Below are 26,318 nucleotides of genomic sequence, written 5' to 3'. Positions count from 1 at the left end.
GCTCCTTTGCGTCGAAAGGAGCCAGTTGAGGTCGTTTGGGCAAACTGGTAAGGATGCCCCCTGGGCGCCTCCCTAGGGAGGTGTTCCAGGCACGGCCAGCTGGGAAGAGGCCCCGGGGAAGACCCAGGACTAGGTGGAGAGATTATATCTCTGCACTGGCCTGGGAACGCCTTGGGATCCCCCAGTCAGAGCTGGTAGATGTGGCCCGGGAAAGGGAAGTTTGGGGTCCTCTGCTGGAGCTGTTGCCCCCGCGACCCGACCCCGGATAAGCGATTGAAAATGGATGGATGGATGGATAAACATGAATCAAAATAATATCAATCTAAATCTAAATTACCACATGGAAAATGGCACTAACATAACCTTCAATCAGAGGATCGGCAGTTAGATCCCCGGAACAACTCACAGTTGACGGGTGATTCGGTGAATGATGACACGTAGTGTGAAAGCTCTTTGAGTTGTTGGAAGACTAGTCCTATACAATTACAACTCCAGTGACCATTTAGCCTTTCTGTCTATACAGTATATTTGAACAAGATAATGATGTATAAATACAAATAAAGTACAAATATTCCGGTCATTATCTTGGCTTCTCCGAATTTAAATCTTGTGTTCCTCTTTTTAGTTGTTCAGGGTTAATTGCTTTTACAATGGAACTAACTGCAGCGGGAAAGCTTAAGCATCAACATCTAGCTAGCGACACAAAACATTTTAGAGAGGTTCTTTGGTGGGCTTTGATCCGTTCTGTGTCCTCTTCACAGGTCTGCTGAAGGCCCCAACAGTCACCAATAACAACAAAGCTAATAAGACAGCAGCTGCTCATCAACCAGCGGAAAAGACAGGTCCTGTTGCCAATCACGGCCTGACAAAGCAGGCAGCCCAGTGTGCTTTGCAAAGAAGCAGTTCTGCAAGACTCACTCGAATAAACAGCACAGGTGAGAGGCTGTCTGTTTGTGTATTCATTTTGTGTGTTGGTAGCACAATGTATTACAATAATGTCCCCGACATCATCTTGCTTTTTTAGTTCGTTTTTTTGAAGATACCCCAGAGGATAAAATTATATAACTATCATAGCGCAACTATTATAAATATCATACAATAAATATATTATTTTAAAGTATAAATATATTACAATATAAATAGATTTATATAAATAATCTAATCTATTAGAACATGTATATATTGAGATGCACCTATGAACCTGGTTTGTTAGAGAAACACCCGATCACTGTGTTGAGGAAAGACCAACTCAAAAGCCCCACAAAACTTCACGCAATGAATTATTTTGTATAAAATGTGCCTGGTTTCATCCATGTCCCGCTTGTGTGTCCTCACGCAATCCTGTGTGCGTTGGCTTGGTAGCGATGTTAACTTTAACAAGGCAGCGTCATACGCACGGTGCGCAAATATACGCCGTTAGCATGTGGCTAACTAGCTAGCTAAACATCCCGGTATTGAAGTCACTACAGAAGGGTCATATATCTGCGGCTTCCCTTTCACGCCGGCCCGTCGTCTGATCGTGAGGTCAGGCTGATCTGGGTTCGACAAAGTTCTTCTCTCGTATAGTTTGGGTTAGGTCTTCTTGGAAGGACACTGCCGGTGGTCGTTCTCGTTATGTTGTTAAATGGCACGTCGGAGACTCGTCCTGACGAAAGCGCCGCGCGGGGCGGCGAAGGGCCCAAAACTCAATGCATTTTAGGACGCTGAAATAATAATGTCACTCATTAACTTCATCAGTGATTGGTTGACTTAGACGCTTTGGGACCGTGTCGAGCCCAGCTGAGACATGCGGAGAGGACGTGCAGGAAAAGCATACATTTTGCGCAGATATCTCAATTTACAAATATTACCGGGTATATAATCCACGTTTCAAAAGCACAAAAACACAAATATTGACTATTTGTAAAATGTATTTTTAAAATAATAAACAGCTATTTTTTTTCCGTCGCTCATGGTGGGGCCAAGCTCCATTGCTCCATATGGCCACTGTGAAACCTTTTCAGTGCATTTGATCCTTACTAATACCTTTGATAACTAAATGCATGCAGTTCTTCTTTTATCCTGACAATGCATTCTAAAACTATGTATTTGTTATGAGAGTACCACCTGCCACGGAGAGATGAAGACACACATTTGCATGTGTCTCTGTATGTATGTGTGTGAATGAGAGAGGCTCCTCCCTTCCTCTCAGATCTAATTTGATTCATCTTTGCCATGTATCTCATTCAAATGAAAGGCAGAGAGAGGAACAGAGTATTAAGAACAGATCAACTAATGAGAGTAATGATAGAGTGACGGACTGACTGAGGGAGCAAGGGGGACAAGCAAGCAAGGAATGGAAGAAGGAGGGGGAGAAGGAAGAGGGAGGGTGCGGGCCAGCCAAGCAGCGACACAGATTATTCAAATCCCACCCACTCCCCTTCCTCCTCTGCAGCATCCCTCTTTCTTGTGTGTGTGTGTGTGTGTGTGCGTGGAGTGGTAATTCACTGAGCTTTTCAAACGGCAGTAAAACAGAAGGAGTGTGCTGATGCTCGTCTTTATCCAACCACCAAGCGTGTGTTTGTTTAGGGAAAGCGGTAGACCGCATTGGATGGATCACTGTTTTTTTTGCACATAACAGCAGAGATGGATTCCTAATCATACGCGCCATGGGTATTTTCCCTCTCACACACACACACACACACATGCAAGTACTGCCTCCCTCGTTCTCTCTATCTTTGATCCCCGGATGATTCACCATCACCTGGACAACGGTGAAGGACAACAAAGGAAAGACAATTCAAATCCTGTTTGAAGATAAAAGGAGACAATGTTTTGGTCCCCCAGACTGTCACTTTCCAATTTCCATGTAAAGCTGACAGCCAAAGGACTTTTCCGGAACCTTCAGCTGCTGCCAAGATGCAAGAAGAGCACAGTCGTCTTCCACACAGGTCTGGATATGTTCCTGCTCTCCATGTCCACCCATCGCCCATATATATATATATATATATATATCATTATCTACCAATTTTCATATCACTTCATTCTTCTTTTCAATTTGTCTTCCTCCTCTTTAGTCTAGTGAAGAGAATGGCTGATTCTAGATCATCCCCAAAGGCCAATTCGCCCTCACACCACCGGCTAATCTTGTTTTCCACGATGGTGTCGACAGCCATTGTTGCCTCTGTATCGTGACTAGTGTGGGGGCCACGCAGGCAGCTACCATAGTCGGCATATAGAGGGTTACACTCATGGCTTCACTTGTATTAACACATGTTGTGTGTAGACTAGTCTGTCTGAAAGCTTTCTGCATGAGAGCTTGAGCAGTGGCACGATAAAGAGCTGTGTCTGGGGGTTCTTTTAGTTCTTTTCTCATTCTACTCATGCGTAGAGAGGCACAGAGCATGTGACTCACTTTCATTAACAAACTAGCTGACTTCGATTATTTCACTATTAAAACGCTGCTTTTTTTGGAAGGCTTGTAACATCTCGGGATGACAGGTTTTATTACAACAACTTACATCTCGATAGATTATATATTTACCATTTCAAAATCAATATTAGCAGCAATAAAAACCATCTGATCATTAATCCAGAAATATGAACAAGCCTGGAAGGTGATAACATTTATCAAACTATCGGCCAAATTCTTCAGCCTCATAAAAAAAGAGCGATCTTGCCTGTCATCATTACAAAGACAGCATTATGTATGTAAAGATGATGGTTGCTCTTTCTAATATTGTCCAGAATCTGGCAGATCTTTCTTGAAAAGCAGTCTCCTCAGCCAAGTGACCAATGCTTTGCACCATACTCTGATTGCCACCACCATCTCCTTCAGTTATATCTACATCTACATATCTATGTATTTTTAAAGTGTTTTATTTGATGTTTATTTTTTATATTTTTTATGTCTTTTTTTGTTAACTTTATTGATTGTATTTCAATTTGGCAACCCATGACAAATATCAGGGAAAGAAGAAGTGAAGGATCTGAGAGCAGAGGAGACAGAAAAGAAGTGTATTGATCCCTCTCTGACTCTCTAATAGCTTTATCTCTGGTAATGCACTCCTTAATGCAGCCCCGAGGTCATACACAAACACACACACTATCAACAGTCATTCCATGATGCATCTGCCTCAGCCCTGTGCAGTCAGTAGGGTGTATTCTCATTTACCAGAGCAGATACATGAAACAACAATGTGTGAGTGTTGAGGTTTTGTTTTCTGTTTACAGGTGTTGTGGTAGTCCAATCATGACTGACTCACACTTGTATGTGTTCATGTGCTTCCTTTTTTCTTTATTCTGTGTTCTATTCTGTTGGTGGGCTGAGTGAGTATTCTGTGTGTGTGTGGGTGTGTGTGTGTGTGTGGACACTATGTTACATGTTGTACCAGCTACACGCACGCTCAGAGTTTGCCGTTTTCTTGCAGTGGACAAAAACAAGCCTCAGGAGGCTCCAGCAAGACCCACAAACACCAACAGCAGCTCACTGGCAGCAGCACCAGCAGGAGGAAACAGCGAGAGAAAACAGCATCCTCCACCAGAACTGGTATGTCCTCTTCTTCTCTAAAGTTTTAAGATGCAACTATTAGTCATGAGAAAGACACTACATTAGAGAATATTTCAGAGTAGACTAATTGATGTAAGGAAGTATAAGGCATGTTGTTTGACAGGAAGTTTAGAGCAGTCATCCACAAGATATTCTATCATCCTTAATCCTTGTGTCCCAGCAGTTTGTCTAGGTGGTGTCAAAGTAACTGCAATTTGTCATGCTAATGAGTTCTAAGGTTTTGCTAAAGAATTTTAGAAAATGGATAAAAGTTTAAGCAACCAATTAGTTGCCCACAGAAAGTACCAAAATGTGTTACAATATAATAGCTAATGACACTTATACCAGGGCTATCAAAGTGTTAATCTGTGAGATTATTGTGGCCAAATTAAACATTTTACCACAGCTTTGTTTACAGCCGCATGTTTACATGCGTTGACTCCTGCCCCCTGAAACCGCCTCATGCTTCAGTCAGTTAGATCGAAGAGACCGAGACGGTAGTTTAAGATAAAGAGAGCTTGTGGCATTGGAAGTAAAACAATCAGAAGAACTGTGCAGAATTCCTCCCCGTGTCAAACAGAGGGGGGTGACTGCCAAACGCAACACTTTAGGACTGATAGTGCCCGTAATATGTTGGTCGCTCCTCGGCTACCTCCATCTCAACATCTGCCCTGCGCGGCACACAGTCTGCAGAGGACCACCACTGTATTCCTAAAAAACAGGGGTTTGGAAAACGTCCTGGCTGAATGTCGGGAGATTGCTAGTTCAACGTCTTCCACTCGGTGGAGTCCTGCCTTATCAAATGTGTCGAGTTTTGCGTTATACAATTAAACAAATATACGCTCACTAAAGTGATTACTCGTTGATTTATAGTAGAAAATCTTTTAATCGTATTTAATCGCAAGTAATGAATTTCAAAATGTAATTATTTCTTTTTTTTTTGCATTGGAAGTAAAACATCAGATGTGGCTCATTGAGAATGGAGCAGCTTGACTGGTCTTCAACCTACCCAAATTCACCCACACTGCCCTTTACTGATTACCAGTACTCTCCCTTCACTGGTTACCAGTGGCTCCCTGCATCTCTTTCACAACATTGGTGTTTGTGTATGGTGCGGCCAACAGATTAGGTCTAGTCTACATCCAGTTGCTCCCTCACAAAGAGCTACTCATCCACACAACATGTGATCCTGACTCCTAAATGGCGGAATGAAAAAAACACACCTCTTTAGACTGTACCTGGACTAGTTAGCACTTTATGAGCACTTACAATTACTTATAGCCCATTCGTATTTTGGCTTTCTTGATTTTTGTTGTCGCGTCTGTACCCTCTTGGTTGAATGCACTTATTGTACGTCGCTTTGGATATAAGCGTCAGCTAAATGAAATGTAATGTAATTTGAGTTGTTTTTTCATATTACTTCTGAAATTGTATCAATTATTCTTATTATATTCTTTAATGAAGACAATATGTGGTACTTTGTCTTGGTAGGTACCAGATGTGGTAAAGGCTAACACAACAGTGATGGCAGTTCTCCCAGTACCAACCCCTGAAACCACCAACACTGGCTCAGGCTCCACTGGCGCATCTGGTCTTGGGTTAAAAGCAAAATCAAGATCCAGCCCCAGAACAGCATCTCACTTCCAGAATACATCCAAGCGTGGCGCAGCAGGGGCTGTTGTGGTGGACTGGATGGTCACTGCCAAACAAAACCAGAGCAAAGAGCTTCCTGAGAAGAAGAACCTAGCCATCAACCGGCTGAGGAAACTGGTTGTCCAGGGGAATAGGAGAGTGGAGGCTCTGGCTATAGTTATCCAACAACTATTCAGTGAGGTATTCCGCTCATTTCTATGTTTACCAAACAGCCAAAAACACACTCCCACTCTAATATATATATTATAATATTTTGAGGGGAACAGATGTTTTACGCATTGTTATTTTACATAAGAGTGTCTACTGTGCAAAGAAGCAGCACACTGTGTGACTGTGTGTCAAATAGCAATGGCAATAATCCAGTGCTGCTGTTGGTGGTGATGTTTTACAATAGCTGGGTTTGGTAGTTTTTTTAATGAAACAAACCATGAGTTCCTACTTCCCAGATAAAAGGTGTGAGAGGTAACTGTTGTTTGAGTATTTTGAGACTTGGATAATGACAACATCACTTAGCTCGTTAGATGATACATTGAATGCGTGAGTCTTGCCAAGGACACATCATAATTGAGGTTGTCTGCTTTTTACAAACACACTGTGGTCGGTCAGTTAGGACCTCCAAAAATCATTTGGACCGCATATGTGTTTCAGAACATCAACAGTGAGCGAGGAAATGCAAGGATTTCACTGTGGTATCCAGTAGGAGCAACATTAGTTACTATACCTGTTTCAATGGCAAGATGATTAGTTCATGTTGTTAAATGTTAAATGTTACTTAAGATTTTTTTTGTGTTTTAGTGGGGGGATTCTTGTCAAGTTTACTGACACACCAAATAAATCAATAGTATTTTATTTTCCTTATACCACAATAAACTGGGTCCAGTTTGTTGTGCTGTCATGTATGTTCATCTATCATTTATGTTATTTCTCAATGTCAAACATACAAGGAATTTGTCTTCGCGGTTGGTGCGTGACAGTAGACAGTGTAACAATAGACAACAAGACAGCAGTGCACAAGTAATAAAATAAAATAAAATGCTAATGCAATGGGTTAGTAGAATAAGGCTATGGGTTAGTATAAAATAAGAATAAAGTTAAAGTTAAAAATTAAAAATAAAGTGCACTATCGAACAAGTGACAAAGTGACGAGTGACGACAAAGTGACGAGTGACGACAAAGTGACGAGTGAGAAATTACAGTTAAAGTGACATGTGCAGTATGAAGCAGAGTGACCGGTGTAATGTCATAGTCAGTCAGTGGGGGGACCGGGCTCTGTTAATGAGCCCGACTGCCGACGGGAAGAAAAATGTCTCTTTTAGTAGTAGGTTCAGCCTTATTTTTCAAATATGTTTAGTATGTTGGATTCCAACAGAGAGGGTTACCCAACAAATAGTAACAATGTTTCAGTAAATAAGGGGGATCTGCATCATCATTTACTGGGGATGGGTCTATTTCTTCTGCTGTAGCACCACACCACAATAACAATAAGGCGGACGTCTTTTTACATGTAAAAAAAAAACATATACAGAGAGCCTTCTTTATATATTGAAGTGGGCCTCACCAAATTGGTCTAGATTCTTCTAAACAGGTGTATCGCCAAAACCGTTCAAACTTGTGGGTTTGAGGGTTATACGAAGGAGCAAACCCTCGTATAACCCTCTTATATCTTATATCTTGAGACATGATACTGAACTGACAGCAGAAGAATTACCCCTTTAAACGTAGCTACTGCTATCTGATAAGCATTGACCGTTGAAACCCTTGCCAAGAAGAGCACATTCCGGTAGTAGGAATTCAAAAATTCTCAGACAATAGTCCGACAAAAGAGTGTGGAATGTCTTTTAAATGCCTGTGCTCCGGAATATTAGCATTAACATGACATGGAGGAGTTGCTTTTTTTTAAACTGACATATTCTCCATTTGACAGCGTTTTTTCAGTAAGAAAAAATAGATCAATATGCTGATATATTAATTAAACTAATATTACAACTTTAGATGACAGAGATTTATTATTTAAGATTGCACCTTTAATTATCCTATTTTGTTGCGTTATTGGTTTTAACTTTGGTAAAGTTATTTAGTTGAACTCCTAGGTTGTTTACCTTTGATTTGAATAACTTCAGTGGCCGTGGGGCAGACACAATCTCTAGGGGGTTTATTATGTTTTGCTCGGATGGAAGCGCAGAGAAGTGCAAACTCTGTTTACTGGTCTGAACTGGGTCATGGATTAGGTCCACTGAGAAACATTGAGGTCAGATTCATTGAAATGAGTTCTGCTCCATCCAAAGTGGGATGGATGCCGTCTCTCCTAATTCCACAGGTTCCACATTATTTACTGGACAGCACCAAATAGCCAAATATAAGGGTTAAGTAACCACTGTAACCACTCGACCACTGTAGTCAGAATCATAAAAAAATACTGCATTACTTCTTGGTTTGAAGATACTGAAAATTTGAAATAAACTTAAGGCACACCCACACTTGTCCTCGACGAGTGCATGAGAAGCGAATGACGGATAATACTTGCCTACATCTCTCTCTCTGAAGGAAAGCAGCACAGTATCTGTCCAATAATATCATCAGGAACGACCCTGCCCACATACAGCAATGTGTGTATGTGATTAGCTGATAAATAACTTGATTATAATGGGTTTTATGTATACTGAGGAATGTGGATGTTTCCCAGCAGCGCATTTTGTAAGTTTTGCATTGTGAATTGAATAGCATCTGGCGTAGAGCATTTGGCAGACGTCACTAACTGGCAGAGCGCGGTCCGGGTCCGAACCGTGAAGCCTTCCCATCCGGATCCGACCTAAAGCTAAAACAGACGGTTATTAAACCTGACACTTTAACCGCCGCAGCTCTGATAGTCTTTGCGGTAGTGGCTTAAACTTAAGCACAGACCAATAGCATTCGAGTTACGCCATCCCACGTGATACCACTCGACCAACTGAGTCGCGCACAGATGAGAGAGATATCGGCAAATTCCAAATAAAAATACGGAAGTAAGAAAAAGACACATAACGTTAGCGAAATTTGAGAAAAAGACGAGTTACTTACTTACTTAGTTACTTTTAAAATCAAGTCATCTGTAAAGTAACTCAGTTACTTTTTAAAGGAGTAATCAGTAAAACAGAAGTAACTTTTCAAAGTAACTGTGGCAACACTGGCTGAAAGTCGAGCATTTAATCCAGAATGGACGTGCTTGTTCCCACTTCCCACTGGAGCACTAAAATAGTCCTATCTATGTATGCTCAGAAACCGTTGAAACGTCATTATGACCACGTCCACATGAAAAGAGAGATTCACGCCCAGGTTTCCAATCTTGGCATAACAAGATAGAGCTCAATGCTCCCACTGCTCATGTGTTAGATGTATCATTTATAATTGTCTGAGACTGTCCAGTTCAAATGTGAAAAAGAAAAGCTTTTCTTAATTGTTTTTATTCTTTTAAATTGAAGCACTTCATTTGAACATGTACAATTGATTTGATTTATTTTCTCTCACTTTGTAGTACTGCCCTACTTTTATTTAGCTAATGAGATAACATTATATTGCATATTTACATTCTAAGTATTTGAATCATACTAAATGTATGTGATTTGTCAGTTGTATATTGATTACATGCAAATGTTGATACAACTCCATCCATATTTAATAACATTAAAAGGTTTCTCCTACCATTAGAACGGGGGCGCCCCCCCCCTGCAGGGTGAGACAACCCCCCACCCCGGTCGGCCGAACCATTGGCCTGACTACTAGTACTACTACCCCCCCGAAGTTGTAAACCTTGTAATGTACCTGACCTTTGCTTCTAGAAATTCTCTCTAACTTTACTTTTTAGGTCAATACTGCTGATTTGGGGGGTTCCAGCCCAGGTTATTTGATTTGATAGATGGCCCGGTGGAATAGTGGAGGGGAAGGGGAGTGACGAGAAAAAGGGAGGAGTGGAGGAATGCAACAGCTGCAGTTCAAGCCCTGAAGCTCTTTGAAATGCATGACGCGATTATGTGTGTGTGTGTGTGTGTGTGTGTGTGTGTGTGTGTGTGTGTGTGTTGTGTGCTTTTGGGGTTTTATCTAAAGCACAAATACCAATGCTATCTAATCTATCCTACACACTTGAAAGGTGACTGTTGAATATAAACTGCACATTATCATCCCAAGGGTGGAGCTTTAGTTGAGCCAAAGGTGTTGGGGCTTTAATTTGGGCGGCTGTGTTTATCTGTAGACCTACTTAACTCTAGTATTACGGTACCTTCCTGGTCTAAAGTTTTCAGCGCTTCTTAACATTCTATTTTTTGCACTTGAGTGTGAGTGTTTTCTGAGTTGGCAAACATACATGGAAGCAAAAGCTGTAGAGAACGTCAGGACACCCTAAAACAAGTATAGTTCAAATTAATCATTTAACTACTTCAATACGACTAGATCTCGACTCTTCGCTGTCCTTGCGCCGAAATGGTGGAACGAGCTCTCTGAAGACATCAGGACCACAGAGAGCCTTCACATCTTCCGCCGCAAACTAAAGACACACCTCTTCAGACTCTACCTCGACTAAAGACTAACAAATTGTAGCACTTAAATTGTACTTGTAACGTCACTCATCTATAGCAAATTGTAAATTGGCTTATTTGAGGAAATTGCACTTTCTTGTTTCTTGTTCTCCTGAGTTTGTACCCTATGGTTGAATGCACTTATTGTACGTCGCTTTGGATAAATGCGTCTGCTAAATGACATGTAATGTAATGTAATGTAATACTTTTTTTAACAAAAGCTTTAAATAGAGAAATATTTAATGATGAAGAATTAGAAAGGATATGAGTAAAGGCAAGAAAGGCATGACTTTAATGCAGAGCCACCACATGTCTGTGTCAACAACTGATAGGGAACAAGCGAAAGGGAGATAAGAAGAAAGATAAGAAGAAGAAGGGGCAGAGATATCGTTAATTCATTGCTCCATTGTAGCGTATTCAGGCAGGAGGAGGAGATACAGATGGAAGGAGGAGGGTGGTAAACAGGTAGAGTGGGAGTGGAAGTTAGTAACTGAAAGAGAGAGGGCTTCACATTCCGCAGTAGAGCAGAGTGTGTGGGTTTTCCACTGGAGATAGAGGGTGTGTTTGTCCTCGTTCACCGGGACATGGGCTCCACGGCCAGCAAGACCCATGTAAAGTCCAACAAGGCGCCCCCATATCGCCGCCAGGACAAACGCAAGGTGTGTGTGTACATGGTTTTACCGCTTTACATCTACTGCTGCTCTTTTCTGTCTCCTTCTTACCTCTGTTAATCTTTGTATCAACTCAAAGAAGTCAGGACTTAGGAAGTGTTTTAGCAATCAGGTCACTTTAAAGGAAGCTAGCCATATATATTTTCACACATTGATCAGCAGCTGTTGGATTTCAGTCCAAATTGTTGAAAGAAACATGACACTGTCTTTGGATAATGAATGTCTTGAAAAGTTCCGAAATTTTACAATTAGGCCACAACGAGGCGTGAACTTTTATTTCCAATATCATCTTTTCTCCAGGCATTGGATGTCTTGTATTTTTAAACAGCTCACATTTTCTCTCAGTTCCTCCTTTTCGTCCTTTCACTTCATTGACCCTTCAAACCACAGATGGACTTTGTGTGTGTGTGTGTGTGTGTGTGTGTGTGTGTGTGTGTGTGTGTGTGTGTGAAGGCAGGAGGACGGACGATTCCAATACTCAAAGAAGCTTTAATTTTATATGCGTGTTTACGTCTAGTGTGGGCAGCCTTACAATGTTTGTGATGAAATCAGTGTCAAATAAAGCATATCAAGGACATTCCTTGGTTTCAGTCTCTGAGTCGAAATGAAAAAACAATATTATCATATTTTGATGGTAAGATCCTGTTCTTTCAGGTCAAGGAAGTTTTCTTCAAGATTTTCTTTTGTACATTCTTTTGTCAGCCTTTACCTTTTTTTTCTGGGAAGTTCTTACCTTACTTTGTCAGGTCAGTTAAAGCAGCTGATGATGTGAATAGTTCATGTTTGGGTGTTTTTTCCCATGATGGACATTATTTACCTCATTGTTTTAAGACCAGATATAATCGTATGCTTTCTGTAATATGTGTTTTATATTATGACACATGGTCACATGAGGCCAGTGTGTCCTTCAGTCCTTCACTGGTCACTTTATAGTTATATGAAGGTGTCCTTAAGTGACAGTGAGAAAGTTGAGTATATATGATACACTTGTGCTCATATCAGACTGAATGGGCTTTTTATATTGTCTTTCAGTGCGAGGAAGCCCAGAAGCAGACGAAGGGTTTGTCACTGGAACTGGAGAACCTCCGAGATGAGCTGGGTAAGAGACAAGCTCTGTGCACATCACACACACTATCTTCACAATTTAACTAATGATCAGGTCAAACTTTTTACAGCGTTTTGCCCTCTCACAAAATAACTCTTCCTTCATTCATACAGAATGGAAAAGTCCACCCACACAGCTGATTGGACACATAAAGCAGAGGTTTAGAAAACTGTTTTCTTTGTGAGACTAAGTAGTTTAGCGGTCTGTACATTGATGGTTATAACAAATGTCTTTATAATGGACTATTTGGGGATCGGAACTCTGTCCACTGGATATAATTACTCTGTGTACTAAATAATTATTACATTACAGGTCATTTAGCTGACGCTTTTATCCAAAGCGACTTACATTACACTTAAAGTGTAATATAAAACCCATGGCTTTTTTACATTTTTGCCCAGGGAGCAATTAGGGGGTTAGGTGTCTTGCTCAGGGACACTTCGACTTGAGACATGGGGCAGCAGGGACTCGAACCACCAACCTTGCGGTTCCCAGTGCACCCACTCTACCCCTGCGCCACAACAACCCCGATAATCAGATTTTAGTCAGATAGCTGGGAATGTCTATGATGTCAATAGCTACTCTGCCTGTTAGGCAGATACAACAGGATCAGAAAAGGTCGCACACACACACCTGCTATCGAGCAAACATACCAAAGGGACACAGCAACAGTTTACTGGATCAACATGGTAACAGCAAGGAAAGTATTTCTCCACACAAACATGCACATGCATATCTGTATAGCAATAACAACCATGACCAATTTAAGTACAAACATTTCAGTATACACACACACACACACACACATTTACTGTGTTAAATTGCAAAACGCACAGCAGCAGAGCAAACCTGAAAGCCTTTTCCTGTTCATCATCACTTTCCTCCTTAAACACCCACTCTGTCTGCATGTCATGTTGTTTGTGGTGCTGGATCCAAGAGCAGAACACAGAGAAGAAAAGGTTCAATAGTCTTTATTGTAAAGAACCAGGAGGTGCAGGGTTGTGAGCTGGCTGGAGGAATGGTCAGCAGGCTGCAGCAGGCTTAGTCTACTACACAGGGTGCTGGGAATCCAGAGGGGCAGAGGACCTGAGGCAGACAAAAAGACATTAACAACATGGCAAGGATTGGTGAGTCGGGGTCTGCGAACTGACAATCTGGGAAGGCTGGAGAATATAAAGCCTGGAGCTTGATTGGTGAATGCCTTACAGCTGTGCCGGTCAATTAGTGGGAGGAGCACCGCCAAGACCACGACACCGCAGTGACTATAATATTTCATTTTACTGTGTGTTTGACTCGCGGCTCATCTTATTCCTCACAGACCGGAGGAATGTTAGCTGTGTATAGATCCCTTCTGTTACCGGAAACACACACACACACACTTCAAACTGAACAGGAATGACTTGTTGCCGTCTCATTGGGTGATTTACAATGTGGAGGTACACGGCGTAAATATGGAAACTCCAAGCACTGCACATCGCACTGTTATTCAGACAGCAACTTTTTGGAGAACCCAGTGTAAAAAGAATAACATTCACTAAATAACTGATAGTGAACAAAATGTGTGCAGCAATACAATGCAAGGGAGAAGAGGACGCCCAATACACACACGCACACGGTATTATGGCAGAGAGCAAGCTTGTCTTCAAGCTGTTCTCAGTTGTTGCTGGATTTGTGTCTCCATCACCATCTTGACAGGCGCTTTCACTACAGGGCTCCATTCAGAGGGCAACAGCACCTGTCCCAGCTGCAGCCAGTTGTTACAACGTGGTTATTGTTATCAATGCAGTCACTGTATGTGTACAGGGTTTGTTATTTTTAAATGTACCATTCTGATTCAGTGATGGCATCCATGTCTTCTGCTCCGGTTCTGCTGCTCCAATACATAAGCTTACTGCTTCAAAAGCTAACCAAATAGTTCCAAATTACAAACAGACTTCGGAAAGAATCGGAAATTGTGTGAAATGATGACGCCCGCAGAGAGAGAGGCCTGCATGTGCTCGTGAGAGAGAGAATGATTCATACTGATTCCTACTTATGAGCTGGCTGGCAGTTGTTTCAGGGTTGCATCTTTTTTAAATTAGTAATTAACTTGGAATGCAGTTTTCAGGGAACGTCATTCATTACCTGCTGAGACAGTTCCTCTCTGTCTAGACTGACATATTGTAATATGGGGATGTAGTTGGTGTGTTACAAAAATGACACCTAATTATTGTTAAAACGGTAAATGGTCAAACGAGTAGCTCTGTGTTGGATATCTAACTCTACATCTGGCCTCAAAAAGGATTTTGTACTGAGATCTTAAGTTGTATAATAATGATTCTAAACATGGTCATTCTTTGCTCTCCTTATCCAGAAGATATCTCTTGGTCTTATATTTATTGTCATTCCATTTTGTATTCTATCTCTTTATTTTGAGATATTGTTTCAAAATGTTTAACTCTAGTTGTGTTTATGCCCTTCTTGTACATTACGTTCTTAAAAAGATATAACACAGTTTTCCTAGTAATGTCATGAGAACCAGTGATTCCAGAACAGTAGTCACAAATCATTCAAGTGTTTTCAGTCATAAAGTCTTACTAACATTTGCTCAGGCTCTTCTGGTCTCCCTCCAGTGGCGTCATCGCAGTGCTGCGAGTGTCTCCAGAAGGGGAAGGAGGAGGTGCACGTCAGTTTGGAGGAGGCCCTTAACCGGCTGCAAGAGCAGCATAAGGAGGAGCTTGTGCAGCTGGAGGACAGGTGCAGCATTAGCTTCTGCTGTTGTGCTCACAGCAAGTGTCACCACGCTGTTGTATGGAAATGAAAGGCTATACTAAATCCACTGGTCTCAGCATGTTCCTCTGTGTGTGCCAGACTGCGGAGCTTTTACCAGACAGAGTGGGACAAAGTCCATCAGACGTATCAGGAGGAGGCAGACAAATGCCGCAGGTTGATGGAACAGCAGGTCAGAATAAACAAACACACACACACACACACTGTGTTGCTCAGTCCTCTTGCATACACAGTAGCAAGGAGATAGCTGTAAAATGCTGTTTAGAGACAATGTCTCTCCCATAAAACCAAGTATGATAAAATGACTGAGTTGAACTGGACAGGTGACTATCTCACGTATTGCAACAGGACATTTGATACGTGGACTTAATGGATTAATCTAGTTATATGTGTGCAAGAAAAGCGTTTGATATGTGGTCAGTGCATGCTTGTCTAATCACCTCTAAATCTTGAGTGATAGTCAAACTCTGAGATGATGGAATTGATGAGATTTGCAAAGCTTAGATCCAGCAGACACCTTGCTGCCTCCAAGGTTATACTTCTGAATCAATTGATTGAAATTATCAGTAAACATACTGCAGCCTGAACATAAATATGAAGCTCAAGTTACGGTTCCATTTGTACACAAATTGATTGAGGAGGAGCCTTTCAAAGTATATTTCACTTTTCCTCCACGTAACCATGTTGTGTTTGTGCTGCAGTATTACCTCCCACTTCTCCACTGACCCCTTCCATTAAATTCTAATCAAAAGATATGATCCAACAGTCTGGACTGCAATAGAAGAATCACAATGTTTTTTCTAATATGTGACACTGACAAAGACAGTAAAAAACTAACAGGAAGAGGCAGACGAGTTCCACTGAACCCATTACGTTACAGGTCATTTAGCTGACGCTTTTATCCAAAGCAACTTTCATTACATTTTTAACCCATAGCTTTTACATTTTGCCTGGGGAGCAATTAGGGGTTAGGTGTATTGCTCAGGGGCACTTCAATAGGGGCAACCGGGACTCAAACCACTAACCTTGTGGTTCCCAGCGCACCCTCTCTTCCCCCTGCGCCACAACGACCCCCAGTCAACCACTTTGCCCTGATTTGCACCGTCTTCCATTAGGTGGAGAAGCTGAGGAGCCAACAGGAAGCAGACAAGAACAACCTGGAAGTGAGTCACAGCCAGAAGATGGAGTCTCTTAGACTGCAGTATGTGACCTCCATAGAAGGTGTGTACTCAACACCTTTCACAGTTCCACATTGGGAATAGGCAATATTACTAGCTTAACAAAACACACCAACCATCTTATGTGATTTACATATTGAACAGTTCAGATATATTGATATAATTAATTACATTTTTTAGATACGTTATTACCAATTGCTGATGCAGTTTGCTGTTTATTATCAATTTGTGTTTGTTCATTTCAGACTTGAAAAGGATTCAGCAGACAGATCTGGAGAAACTGAGCAGAACCCTGAAGGAGACTGAAACATCTCTTTCTGTAAGAGACCGTAACACTGGATTTTAAAAGGTCAATGTCATAATGAAACAAAGACCAAGGACACTTGATGCAAAGTATTTTTTGAATGTGTTTTTCCAAACTATAAAATTTGTGTTCCTAGAACCAGAGACACGTTGAACAAAGACGTTAACCTTTTTTGTTTTGCAATCGGTCTCCATTTATTTGCTATGATATCCTTTTTTTTGTTCTATTTGATAGAAAACATTTTCTGGGTACTATTGGTTTTATCACTATTAACAATGAATTTCAATAGTTTGACTCATTTTAAAAAGAGGCTGGCATGCACATGCAATGATCCATTTACTGCGGTGACTAAGCGCATGGTGGTTGCTCCCTAAACAGATCCCGCAGCAATCAAACAAGATTATTTTCCAGTTTGTTTTGAAAAATGATTACGCAGCAGGACCATTTCTTTGCACTGTTTTGTCAAAGAAATAAAAAGACAGTTTTTTTACACTGAGCTGTCCTAACTTTTTTATGAAACAAAGCTATGTATCAACCCCAAAATGATCCTGTGCCCTTCCTACCAGGACAAAATATGTGAGCTGTCAGCAGAGAACGGGGCTCTAAATGAGAAGCTGAAAGCAGAAGAGGAGAGGAGGCGGCATGTGCACACTGACAAGAATCTGGTAAAGATAGTTACATCTACAATGGTAGCTGTCTGTCATTGACTCTCTGCTCTGACAGAACACAAAGAGTTTACAGGTGCGGAGATTGACGGACAGAATATGCTTCTCTGCTTCCCCCTACTGGTACAAGCATACCTAAGGTTTCTTAGCTAACCAAAATCAAATGTTAAGCGTCAGCACATGGTGACTTATAATCAATATTACTATATTTGTCTATGCTTTCCCCAAAGAGAGCATCCATGCTTCATGTGTTGTTTGTGCAGAAGGACTCTCACACAATGTACCTGGAGCAGGAGCTGGACAGTCTTAAGGTGGTGCTGGAGATCAAGAACAACCAGCTGCACCAGAGGGAGAAGAAGCTCATGGAGATGGACAAACTGGTAGGCACTAGTCTTTCTCTATCACATATTATCATCTTGGAATGTTTTTTTCAGTCTCTCAAGTCTAATAATTAAAAAATAACATCACGTGGATAGGAATAGGGATAGGACGGCACGGCGGTGTGGTGGTTATCACTGTCGCCTCACAGCAAGAAGGTCCTGGGTTCCACTCCGCCCAGTGGCCTTTCTGTGTGGAGTCTGCATGTTCTCCCCGTGTCTGCGTGGGTTCTCCGGCTTCCTCCCACAGTCCAAAGACATGCTCTGGGGATCAGGTTGACTGGTGACTCTAAATTGCCCGTAGGTGTGTGAGTGTGAGTGTGAATGGTTGTGTGTCTCTGTGTAGCCCTGTGATTGGCTGGCGACCGATCCAGGGTGTACCCCGCCCGAAGTTGGCTGGGATGGACTCCAGCCCCCCCGCAACCCTGTATGCAGGATAAGTAGTTTGACAATGGATGGATGGATCACGTGGATATTGGAAGAATTGGTCAAAAGCTTGTATGTATATACAAGCAACCAGTCATTTTGTTTGTCACAGTTGGAGACCAATGTGAAATTGGAGGAGTGTCTGACAAAGGTCCAACAGGAGAACGAGGACTACAAGGCTAGGATGGACAAACACGCTGCTCTCTCCAAGTACGTACTCCAGCTGCAGAGGCTTCAATCTCACCGTCTGCTATTACAACAGGATTGTTGAGCCTATCCATTCGCCTCTGCTTCACAAATCAATTAGACTCAACCCAAATGAAGAAACAACAAATATGGCTATTGTCCTTGTTGTGACTCCCAGCTGTGAAAATAGCAACTTTATTATTGTATTCTGGTATTATTGCAGTCCTGCGAGAACGATAGGTACTTGATGGTAACGGCTGACACCTTGTCCTTTTCTCCCCGCATCATTTGTTGGAATGTAAAGAGAATTTCCAGTGAAAGCAGACCAAAACAACCCAGTGACCACATGGACATTGCAAATGCGAGGATATATTTAGTGGATGACTCGTCGACGGTTTCCCTCTGTTAGTTCTTGTTAGATTTGAGTTCATGCTTTGATAAAGTTGACCTCCTTACAGTCCTAGACCTGTGTGTCTTCCCTCAACTCAGCCAAGCTCTCTGTCTCCCCGCAGGCAACTGTCCAGTGAACAGGTCAAACTGCAGCAGACGCTGCAGAAAGAGTCCAAGGTCAACAAACGTCTGTCCATGGAGAACGAGGAGCTGCTGTGGAAGCTGCACAACGGTGATCTGCTGGCGAGTCCCCGCCGCCTCTCACCCACCTCGCCCTTTGGCTCGCCCCGGAACTCTGCCTCCTTCCCCACAATTGCACCCTTATCGCCCAGATAGCAACTGCAACGGCAAGCCATTCCTCTCCTGTGACCTCCTATTTGTCCATGTAACCTTTACAAGAGAAAGGCTGCCATCACAGCAGTGTGGCTGGATGTCAATGATGAACCTATACACTTGAAATTAATTGCAGAAAAGACACTTTTCTAGGAACTAAAACAATGTTGTAGTGGCACAGATGGCACAGATGCACTTATGTATGACCTTGCTATCTGCCAAGGGCCTGGTTCTCCTCTTCTCTTTGAGAAGAAAGCATTAATAACAGGCACACCTCAGGGTCTGTACAAGGCGCCTCCTTCTTGTTATGACTATCCTAACCTGTTATTCCAATATGCTGTACACCTCATCATGTTCTTTTATACTGCTTGCTTCTCAAGATTTGGATGAGAAAAACCTTGGATTCCTGACACGTGTTTGTCAAGAGACTTTTCAGGTTTGACAAGTCATAAAATACCTCTCGATGGATAAGCATGGATTATTTTGCCTTTTACCTTCTTTTTAAAGAGGACTTTTTTTCCTCTAAAGAACGAATAACTCACAAGCCTTGGACCTCTGGAAGAAGTGGATGAACTTAGTGTCCGTCTGTGGACAAACCGGAACTCATGTGTTCATTCATCTGAGGAAGTGACCTAAATTAGTGACATGATCCTTTGATCTAATGCAAATCTGTTATCTCCTCACAACCTCTACCTTAATCTACAGTGCGAAATGTAATCTGGGCGGCAGAGACACAAACCCTGTGTGCTGGCCGGAACAGCGGGCACCCCCCTTCACTGTGTCAAGGCAATGCTGAACTAGTATGATTTAATATCTGTCTTTGCTCAGGTGAAAACCGACCAGTAATCATTTATCCCAGTCTCTTCCTAACTGGCCAGTAACTCACCTCTGTTTTACAGAATCAATTTGTCTGTCTTTGCCTCAATTCACTATGCTCCGTTTGTTTTGGACATGGAATAAATACATCATGAAATTAGATCAAGGAAATTGTTTAATTTTCAGTAAATGCAATGATTCACATTTATTAAAAAGCTAAGAAGGCAAAAAAGGATGTGAGATGACCACAACTTCATTCAGTTCGTACCCTACAATGGATGTGATTTAAGTAAACTGTGTTTTCAGCTCTTATTGTAACGACAATTGACTATTGATGACGAGCAACGTGAATGGCGTCGCCTGCCGCTTTGCTGGGGTCAAGTTGTCCTGGCAACGCTGCGTTGGCCGGTGGCGGATGGTCACGGTCAGCAGCTCGTACCATCATGACCACAGATTTGATAGAGTACCACCAACCGTGCCATGTGTACCACACCACCCCGTCATCAGCCATCGCTTGATACGGCCCTTTGTAGTAGTGACCGTTCAAGTTGCCTGAGTCACACCTAAATTGCCGCAGGATGCAAAGGAACAAAAATTGTTTTTCCTCTATCGTTTGCACGTTTGGTTCTTCAAGTATTGTGTTTTTAAGTATTAAAAACGCAATTAGTATCATACCTGCTGAACCACCATCCTGATTTGCTGTGTCTGATGCACCTGCCATCGTTTTCCACATCGCCGCCATTCATCTGGTCAAAGGTGCTAAACTTGACCCCACTCCTTGGACTGGTCCATTTCTTCCCGGCAGAGGGGGGACCACGGACGTCAGCAAGGGCGTCTCCTGCATTACCAGTGTACTCTCCCACATGTAACTGGTACTGGTCCTTTGAGTGAACAGGGGAGTTAAATAAAAGAATGGAATGAATCATGGATGTGGCAAACGTACTTTGGTATTTTTACGTGAAGCCAGATGTCCTTGAGGTTGTTTCCATCGTAGACTAAACAAGACCCCTACTGTTATGGGAAAGAATAGAAGGTAAGGCTAAGGACATCAAAAAGGATGTGAATCAGAAATGCAAGAGAAGAGACTGACAAGTCTTTTTAAAAGGATTACAGACAGAAATGGATGTAATCCAGACTGCAGAATTTAAAACATTTTCCATAAATGAGTTCAATTCCACGAACAAGAATGAGATAACTCTGCTCTTTATATGAGTAAACTTTAAAAATATAAACTTGTTACTGCTATACCTCTTATTACAACCCTTACCTCTGGAATAGGTGTCTTTTTATTTTTACACTCTCATACTCGTTTGATTTTTTGCATTTTCTCTGTTCACCTTTTCATCATCCAGTTTAAAGTTCTTGTACTCAGCATAGCGCTGATTTCCCTCAAAGTCCTCCATTTCGATCCGCAGGTCGTGGTTTCCTAGAAGACACAGTAACAGAGGCAACATTATGTCAAACTAAATGTACGCACACAAGAACATAAAGATAGACACACCTTGAGAAGTGAGATCATGTAGAGGTTTATTTCCCAGCCAAAATTCTCCATTAGGTGAGTAGAGGTCTCCAAATCCATGCTTGTACTCCAACCACGCTCTGCACACACCACAGGCCCGTTCTGATTCACTTACAATGTCAAATTTCACTAAACATGCAAATTCAATTCAATTCAGTTTGTCTTTTTTTATGTGTGCAAACCATAGAACACACACGGACACACACCGGTCAAAGCTCTCTTTGCCGTCTTTCCTCCTCTGGAAGACAGTCCATCCTCCTCCGTTGTTCATGTCACAGTACACTGTCAGCGCAGTGTGAGAGCCATCAGGACGTATCACATATAGCCCGCTGGCCACGTTATCGTCTGCAAACACCTCAGAGCAGTCTGCCCGCACAAATATACACAAGATTCAAACCAGGCAGGTAAATACAGGTTTGGAAACAATACATGCAAACAGAAATGACACACAGAGAGATGTTTGTGGGATTCTTCTTAGCTGAAAGTTTTTTGTTTCCCCATGTGAAGCAGTTCCAGGGTCATGACAAGGATGGAGGTGTTGACTACGCAAAATACTTACTGCTGATTGGCTGCCCGATAAAAGTTGGTTCTCAGGGCTTTAAAGCAGGGCTTGCATTTCTGAATATTTCTTTGGACACTTGGAGGTGGAAAACTTACACCAAGACCTGGCTGATTGCCTCACAAGTTTGCTTTGGCTAACAAGTTGCCCATTTACAAGTCCAGCAGGCTCAAAACAAGATTAGCATTCCTTCATCATTTGATATCAGGTCCTAAGATTTGACATTGATTCTTCCGTTGAGCTCTGTTTGGGTCTTTACCAACTACTGCCTCTTAAGTCTAACTTTGTGCATTAGGTAGGTAGGACAGCCAAATGCAGTAAAGTGAAGGTAGAATACAAATGGAAATCCATCCCTACCTCTATGGAGGTTCTCCGGGCCCAGGTGGGAGTTGGGTATGTACTGCAGCTGCTGTGCCTGGCTGTTGTGGAGCTCCTGAATGTAGCGATGCTGGTCGTTGATCACCTTAATCAGACCCCGGATCTCCGCCTCAAGATTGCTTACCTTCTCCTCACACGGCACAGGAGCCTGGACAGAGAAACAAATCCTAATTTAATAACTGGTACATCCCGCCAACAACTTCTTCAATTAAACAAATCAAACAAACCCTTTAGAATCTCCTTTGTCAATAAAAATAAGCTGGGCTTCTGATGAATTAAAAAACTATGATCTTTTTTAAAAATAAAACCAACTGGCTTAGAGGATAACAACACGCTGCGGAAACTTGTTTAAGTTTATATCAAAGGCTGCCGCCAAGACGTGTTCTTGCATCGTTACAGAGGCTATTAGAATTTAATTTAATCTTGGACCCTGCGTTACCCACTGTGGAACTGCTAAATTATTTTATTTTTTATCTTTAATAAATTGATAAACCCTGAACCCCAAATCCTCAATCAAGGTACAGAATCTTGTACATAAATGTACATAAAAGTGTACCACTTGAGATATTTGGCCCACCATGTCTACTTTGTCTTCACCTATGTCTTAACGTCAGTGCAAAAATTGTAGCATTTATAAGTCATTTAGCAAATAAACAAATAATACCCATACAACCTACAACCACCTCTAGACTATGTTATGAAGACAAAATCTTACTCTAAATCTGTGCACAAAAATAAATATCTGCAAGGAATATGGACTGATCGGTATAATAAGGGTATAATATACTGAAAATGAGATGATGATCCTTACCGCCAGAGAGGAGGCCATGTGAAGCAGAAAGGCTGTCAATATCCTCAGCCTTCCCATAATCAGTAATATGATGGGGGACTAAACCAAACTGTTCTCTGGTCTTACAATGTCTTTGGAGTCTCACAAGCTTTCTCTCTCCTCCCCTCTGTCCTGTTTGGATATTTGACTGGAGATTATTAAACAGCACACAGACTGACATTTTGTAAAATAGCCTCCATCTAGTGGTTTAAGTGATTTCCACTCTCTCCACTTGATCTGAAAGCTATGTTTTTCAAGATATACATTTCCTATTTCCGTGTTTGTAGCTGTAAATGTGCTACTAACTTTTTTGTAAATGTTGAGCTGCATAATGCTGCTCAACTTTGAGTTGCATGAAACGCTTAATGGATTGCAAACTTATGTTTTTGTAGAAATCATTTGATGTAGATCTGATTTACTTATAGAAGCAACCAAAAGTATTAAGACCTCCATTCAACGTTGACGCAAGCCTCAACAAAAGGAACATATCCCTTATCCTATATGCTCATTTTAACTCATACTTGTGTTTAGTGGTTCCATCCTAACACATTCACATGCTTTGAAAAAAACATATAATTTTTGTCGTATTGTCTGTGTCTGTTTAGAAGATAAAACATAACTTAAGAAAAGTCGATATATTTGTATACTGTATTTATTCATTCAAAGAACAATTTGAAGCAACTAAATAAAATTCGACTCCGGTGGGACTCGAACCCACAACCTTTGAATCTCTCCTCACAGAGCTTGACTAGAAGTCCAATGCGCTATCCATTGCGCCACGGAGCCACCTGTTGGTTTGTTCGTCAAACAGCTACTTGAACTAAACTATTAACGATGACTGATGTGTTTATTTTTTTGAAGCTGAGGGAAGGACGAATTTGGCTGACCGCTACAGCGGAACTGCGGTTCCTTCATGTCTGGACGGATATACAGCGCAACTGTTTTTTAAAGCTACTGGTTTCTCTGCGCGTGCGTGTTTGTGTTGAATGAACAGCAGCCGTCGTCGTCTCCCTCCCGCCGCGCGCCCACTCACACATTTACATACGCATCACATGCGCACTACGTCACAGCAAAGTATTAAGACATTCATTCAAGACACCATGGACTCTAAACCCACCATTCAAGTTACGTTACGTATCTGGAACAAGGACACATCGACATGAACTACATTAACACTGTCATCCCCTCCAAACTAATCACGAAACTCAGTCACCTGGGTATCAACACTTCCCTCTGTAACTGGATACTGGACTTCCTATCCAACAGACCCCAGTCTGTTAGGGTAGAGCAGTGTTTTTCAACACCTGCCAGGCTGTCAGGTGTGCCGTGAAAAAAAATCATTTTTTACATACTGTCACTTCATTGGTGAAAAAAAGAGCCAACTTGTGTGTTTGTGTGTGTGTCGTCGCGCTGTTGGTGGTATGAAGGCTCAATACTCCCCTCTGCCTGTGGATGGCGGTACGCAGCGTAATTAATAGGCAGATTTGCTGAGGCGACAATTTAAAAAAGTGAGATTTAAGGCTGGCGCATGCTTCTGCGTTTGCGTCTGCGTCGACGCACTCGTTTCAATTCATGGTTCTGCGTGCGTTGCAGAGTAATTCACCTCCAGAACAACAGGCGGAGTAACGTGTTTTGTTGAAGACGACCTAAAGAGTCACGTCTATTTATTTATTTGTTTATTTATTTATCATAGACTTTATTGCCCCGTGCATCGCCACTGCTGTTTTTCGTCACGGACACATTAGTCCCGTATTTTCCTCCACAACTTTGTGCACCTCCGGCGTTTGCGGCGATCTCCCTCCGTGAATCCAACCCGCTTATACAAGCCGCCAATGACGGCTTGTATTAGCGCTCATATTTACGCATTTCTTCCGACAAAAGTTCTTAAAGCTGATCCGTTTCTCTCGTACACATTCTTCGTTTTAATAATGGCGGTATCGGGCTATGAAAGCGGAAATGCGAGACTCCGTAAAGGACGTAGTTAGCGGACCAATCGCAGCCTGGTGCGCTGCGGGAGGCTTGCGTCGCAGAAAAATGGCTCGACACACGCAAGGACGCATGGAAGTGCGAAAAGCGACGCAAGGGAAAACGCAGAAGGATAAACTAGGCTTAAGAGATACCTGGGCATAAAGCCTGTGCCATCTTTGCATTAGGATGATGTTAAGTTTAATAAAACACAACAAATAGAACACGTGTTTCCTCTGATTTCTTAGAGTATATTATGCTCATGCTGAAACTATGTTTGGGATTGATTTTCATATCATTTCCGGTTGTTGGTGTGCCGTGAGATTTTTTCTGTGTCTTAAGTGTGCCTTGACGCAAAAAAGGTTGAAAAACACTGGGGTAGAGAACCACACCTAATCAACCCTCATCCTGAACACCGGCGTGCCACAGGGCTGTGTGCTAAGTCCTCTCCTCTACTCTCTCTTCACCTACGACTGCACACCTGTACATGGTTCTAATACCATTGTCAAGTTTGCAGACGACACAACGGTGATTGGCCTCATCAGTGACAATGATGCCTACAGAGAGGAGGTCCAGCACCTGGCGGTGTGGTGCGCCGACAACAACCTGGCCCTCAACACCAAGAAGACCAAAGAGCTAATTGTGGACTTCTGTAAGAAAACTGGCACACACATCCCCATCCATATCAACGGGATGGAGGTTGAGCGTGTCGCCAGCTTCAAGTTCCTGGGTGTCCACATCTCTGGGGACCTCTCTTGGACCCTCAACACCTCATCCCTGGTAAAGAAAGCACACCAGCGTCTCTTCTTCCTGAGGAGACCGAAGAAGGCCCATCTGTCTCTTCAGATTCTAGAGAATTTCTACCGCTGTACCATAGAGAGCATCCTTACAAACTGCATCTCAGTATGGTATGGCAGCTGCTCTGTCGCGGACCGTAAATCACTGCAGAGGGTGGTGAAAACTGCCCAACGCATCACCGGTTCCTCACTCCCCACCATTGAGGCTGTCCAGAGCAAGAGATGTCTGCGGAGGGCACGCAGCATCGAAAAGGACAGCTCTCACCCCAGCCACAGACTGTTTGCCCTTCTCCCCTCTGGGAGGCGCTACAGGGTGCTCCGTT

At 42.3% G+C, this 26,318-nt stretch overlaps 2 protein-coding genes and 1 non-coding gene across 14 annotated transcripts in view; 1 reads left to right on the top strand and 2 right to left on the bottom strand.

Moving 5' to 3' along the window:
- The window catches only part of mtus1b (microtubule associated tumor suppressor 1b), a 42,608-nt gene extending 22,500 nt beyond the window's left edge, over nucleotides 1–20,108 (top strand). For 4 of the 12 annotated variants that reach the window (XM_078080191.1, XM_078080193.1, XM_078080189.1 and 1 more), the window contains 12 exons: nucleotides 762–935; nucleotides 4,410–4,528; nucleotides 6,020–6,361; nucleotides 12,432–12,498; nucleotides 15,117–15,240; nucleotides 15,355–15,445; nucleotides 16,389–16,494; nucleotides 16,697–16,770; nucleotides 17,322–17,420; nucleotides 17,684–17,800; nucleotides 18,336–18,433; nucleotides 18,922–20,108. In XM_078080191.1, coding sequence (XP_077936317.1) covers nucleotides 762–935; nucleotides 4,410–4,528; nucleotides 6,020–6,361; nucleotides 12,432–12,498; nucleotides 15,117–15,240; nucleotides 15,355–15,445; nucleotides 16,389–16,494; nucleotides 16,697–16,770; nucleotides 17,322–17,420; nucleotides 17,684–17,800; nucleotides 18,336–18,433; nucleotides 18,922–19,135 — 1,625 coding nt within the window. In that variant the 3' untranslated portion in view covers nucleotides 19,136–20,108. Of the gene's footprint in view, nucleotides 1–761; nucleotides 936–2,323; nucleotides 2,931–4,409; nucleotides 4,529–6,019; nucleotides 6,362–12,431; nucleotides 12,499–15,116; nucleotides 15,241–15,354; nucleotides 15,446–16,388; nucleotides 16,495–16,696; nucleotides 16,801–17,321; nucleotides 17,544–17,683; nucleotides 17,801–17,896; nucleotides 18,225–18,335; nucleotides 18,434–18,921 lie in introns of those variants that run through there. The other 8 variants (XR_013450597.1, XR_013450599.1, XM_078080190.1 and 5 more) reach the window with 8 other exon arrangements.
- LOC120825431 (fibrinogen-like protein 1) lies at nucleotides 20,109–23,361 on the bottom strand. Its single transcript, XM_040187039.2, has 7 exons — nucleotides 23,216–23,361; nucleotides 22,384–22,552; nucleotides 21,674–21,833; nucleotides 21,450–21,547; nucleotides 21,286–21,374; nucleotides 20,624–20,829; nucleotides 20,109–20,511 (listed from the first exon to the last, which is right to left on the bottom strand). The coding sequence occupies exons 1-7, from the start codon at nucleotides 23,270–23,272 to the stop codon at nucleotides 20,277–20,279; spliced, it is 1,014 nt and encodes a 337-aa protein (XP_040042973.1). The 5' UTR covers nucleotides 23,273–23,361; the 3' UTR covers nucleotides 20,109–20,276.
- Nucleotides 23,362–23,926: 565 nt separating this feature from the next.
- On the bottom strand, nucleotides 23,927–24,019 carry trnar-ucu (transfer RNA arginine (anticodon UCU)). The gene is made up of 2 exons: nucleotides 23,983–24,019; nucleotides 23,927–23,962 (listed from the first exon to the last, which is right to left on the bottom strand). It is a non-coding gene; the product is annotated as a tRNA-Arg (tRNA).
- Between the last annotated feature and the right edge of the window lie 2,299 nt (nucleotides 24,020–26,318).

Source organism: Gasterosteus aculeatus, chromosome 9 (assembly GCF_964276395.1).
Source record: "Gasterosteus aculeatus chromosome 9, fGasAcu3.hap1.1, whole genome shotgun sequence".
NCBI lineage: Eukaryota > Metazoa > Chordata > Actinopteri > Perciformes > Gasterosteidae > Gasterosteus > Gasterosteus aculeatus.
The sequence above is the reverse complement of the archived record's forward strand: the minus strand, read 5'-3'. Positions and strand labels throughout refer to the sequence as shown.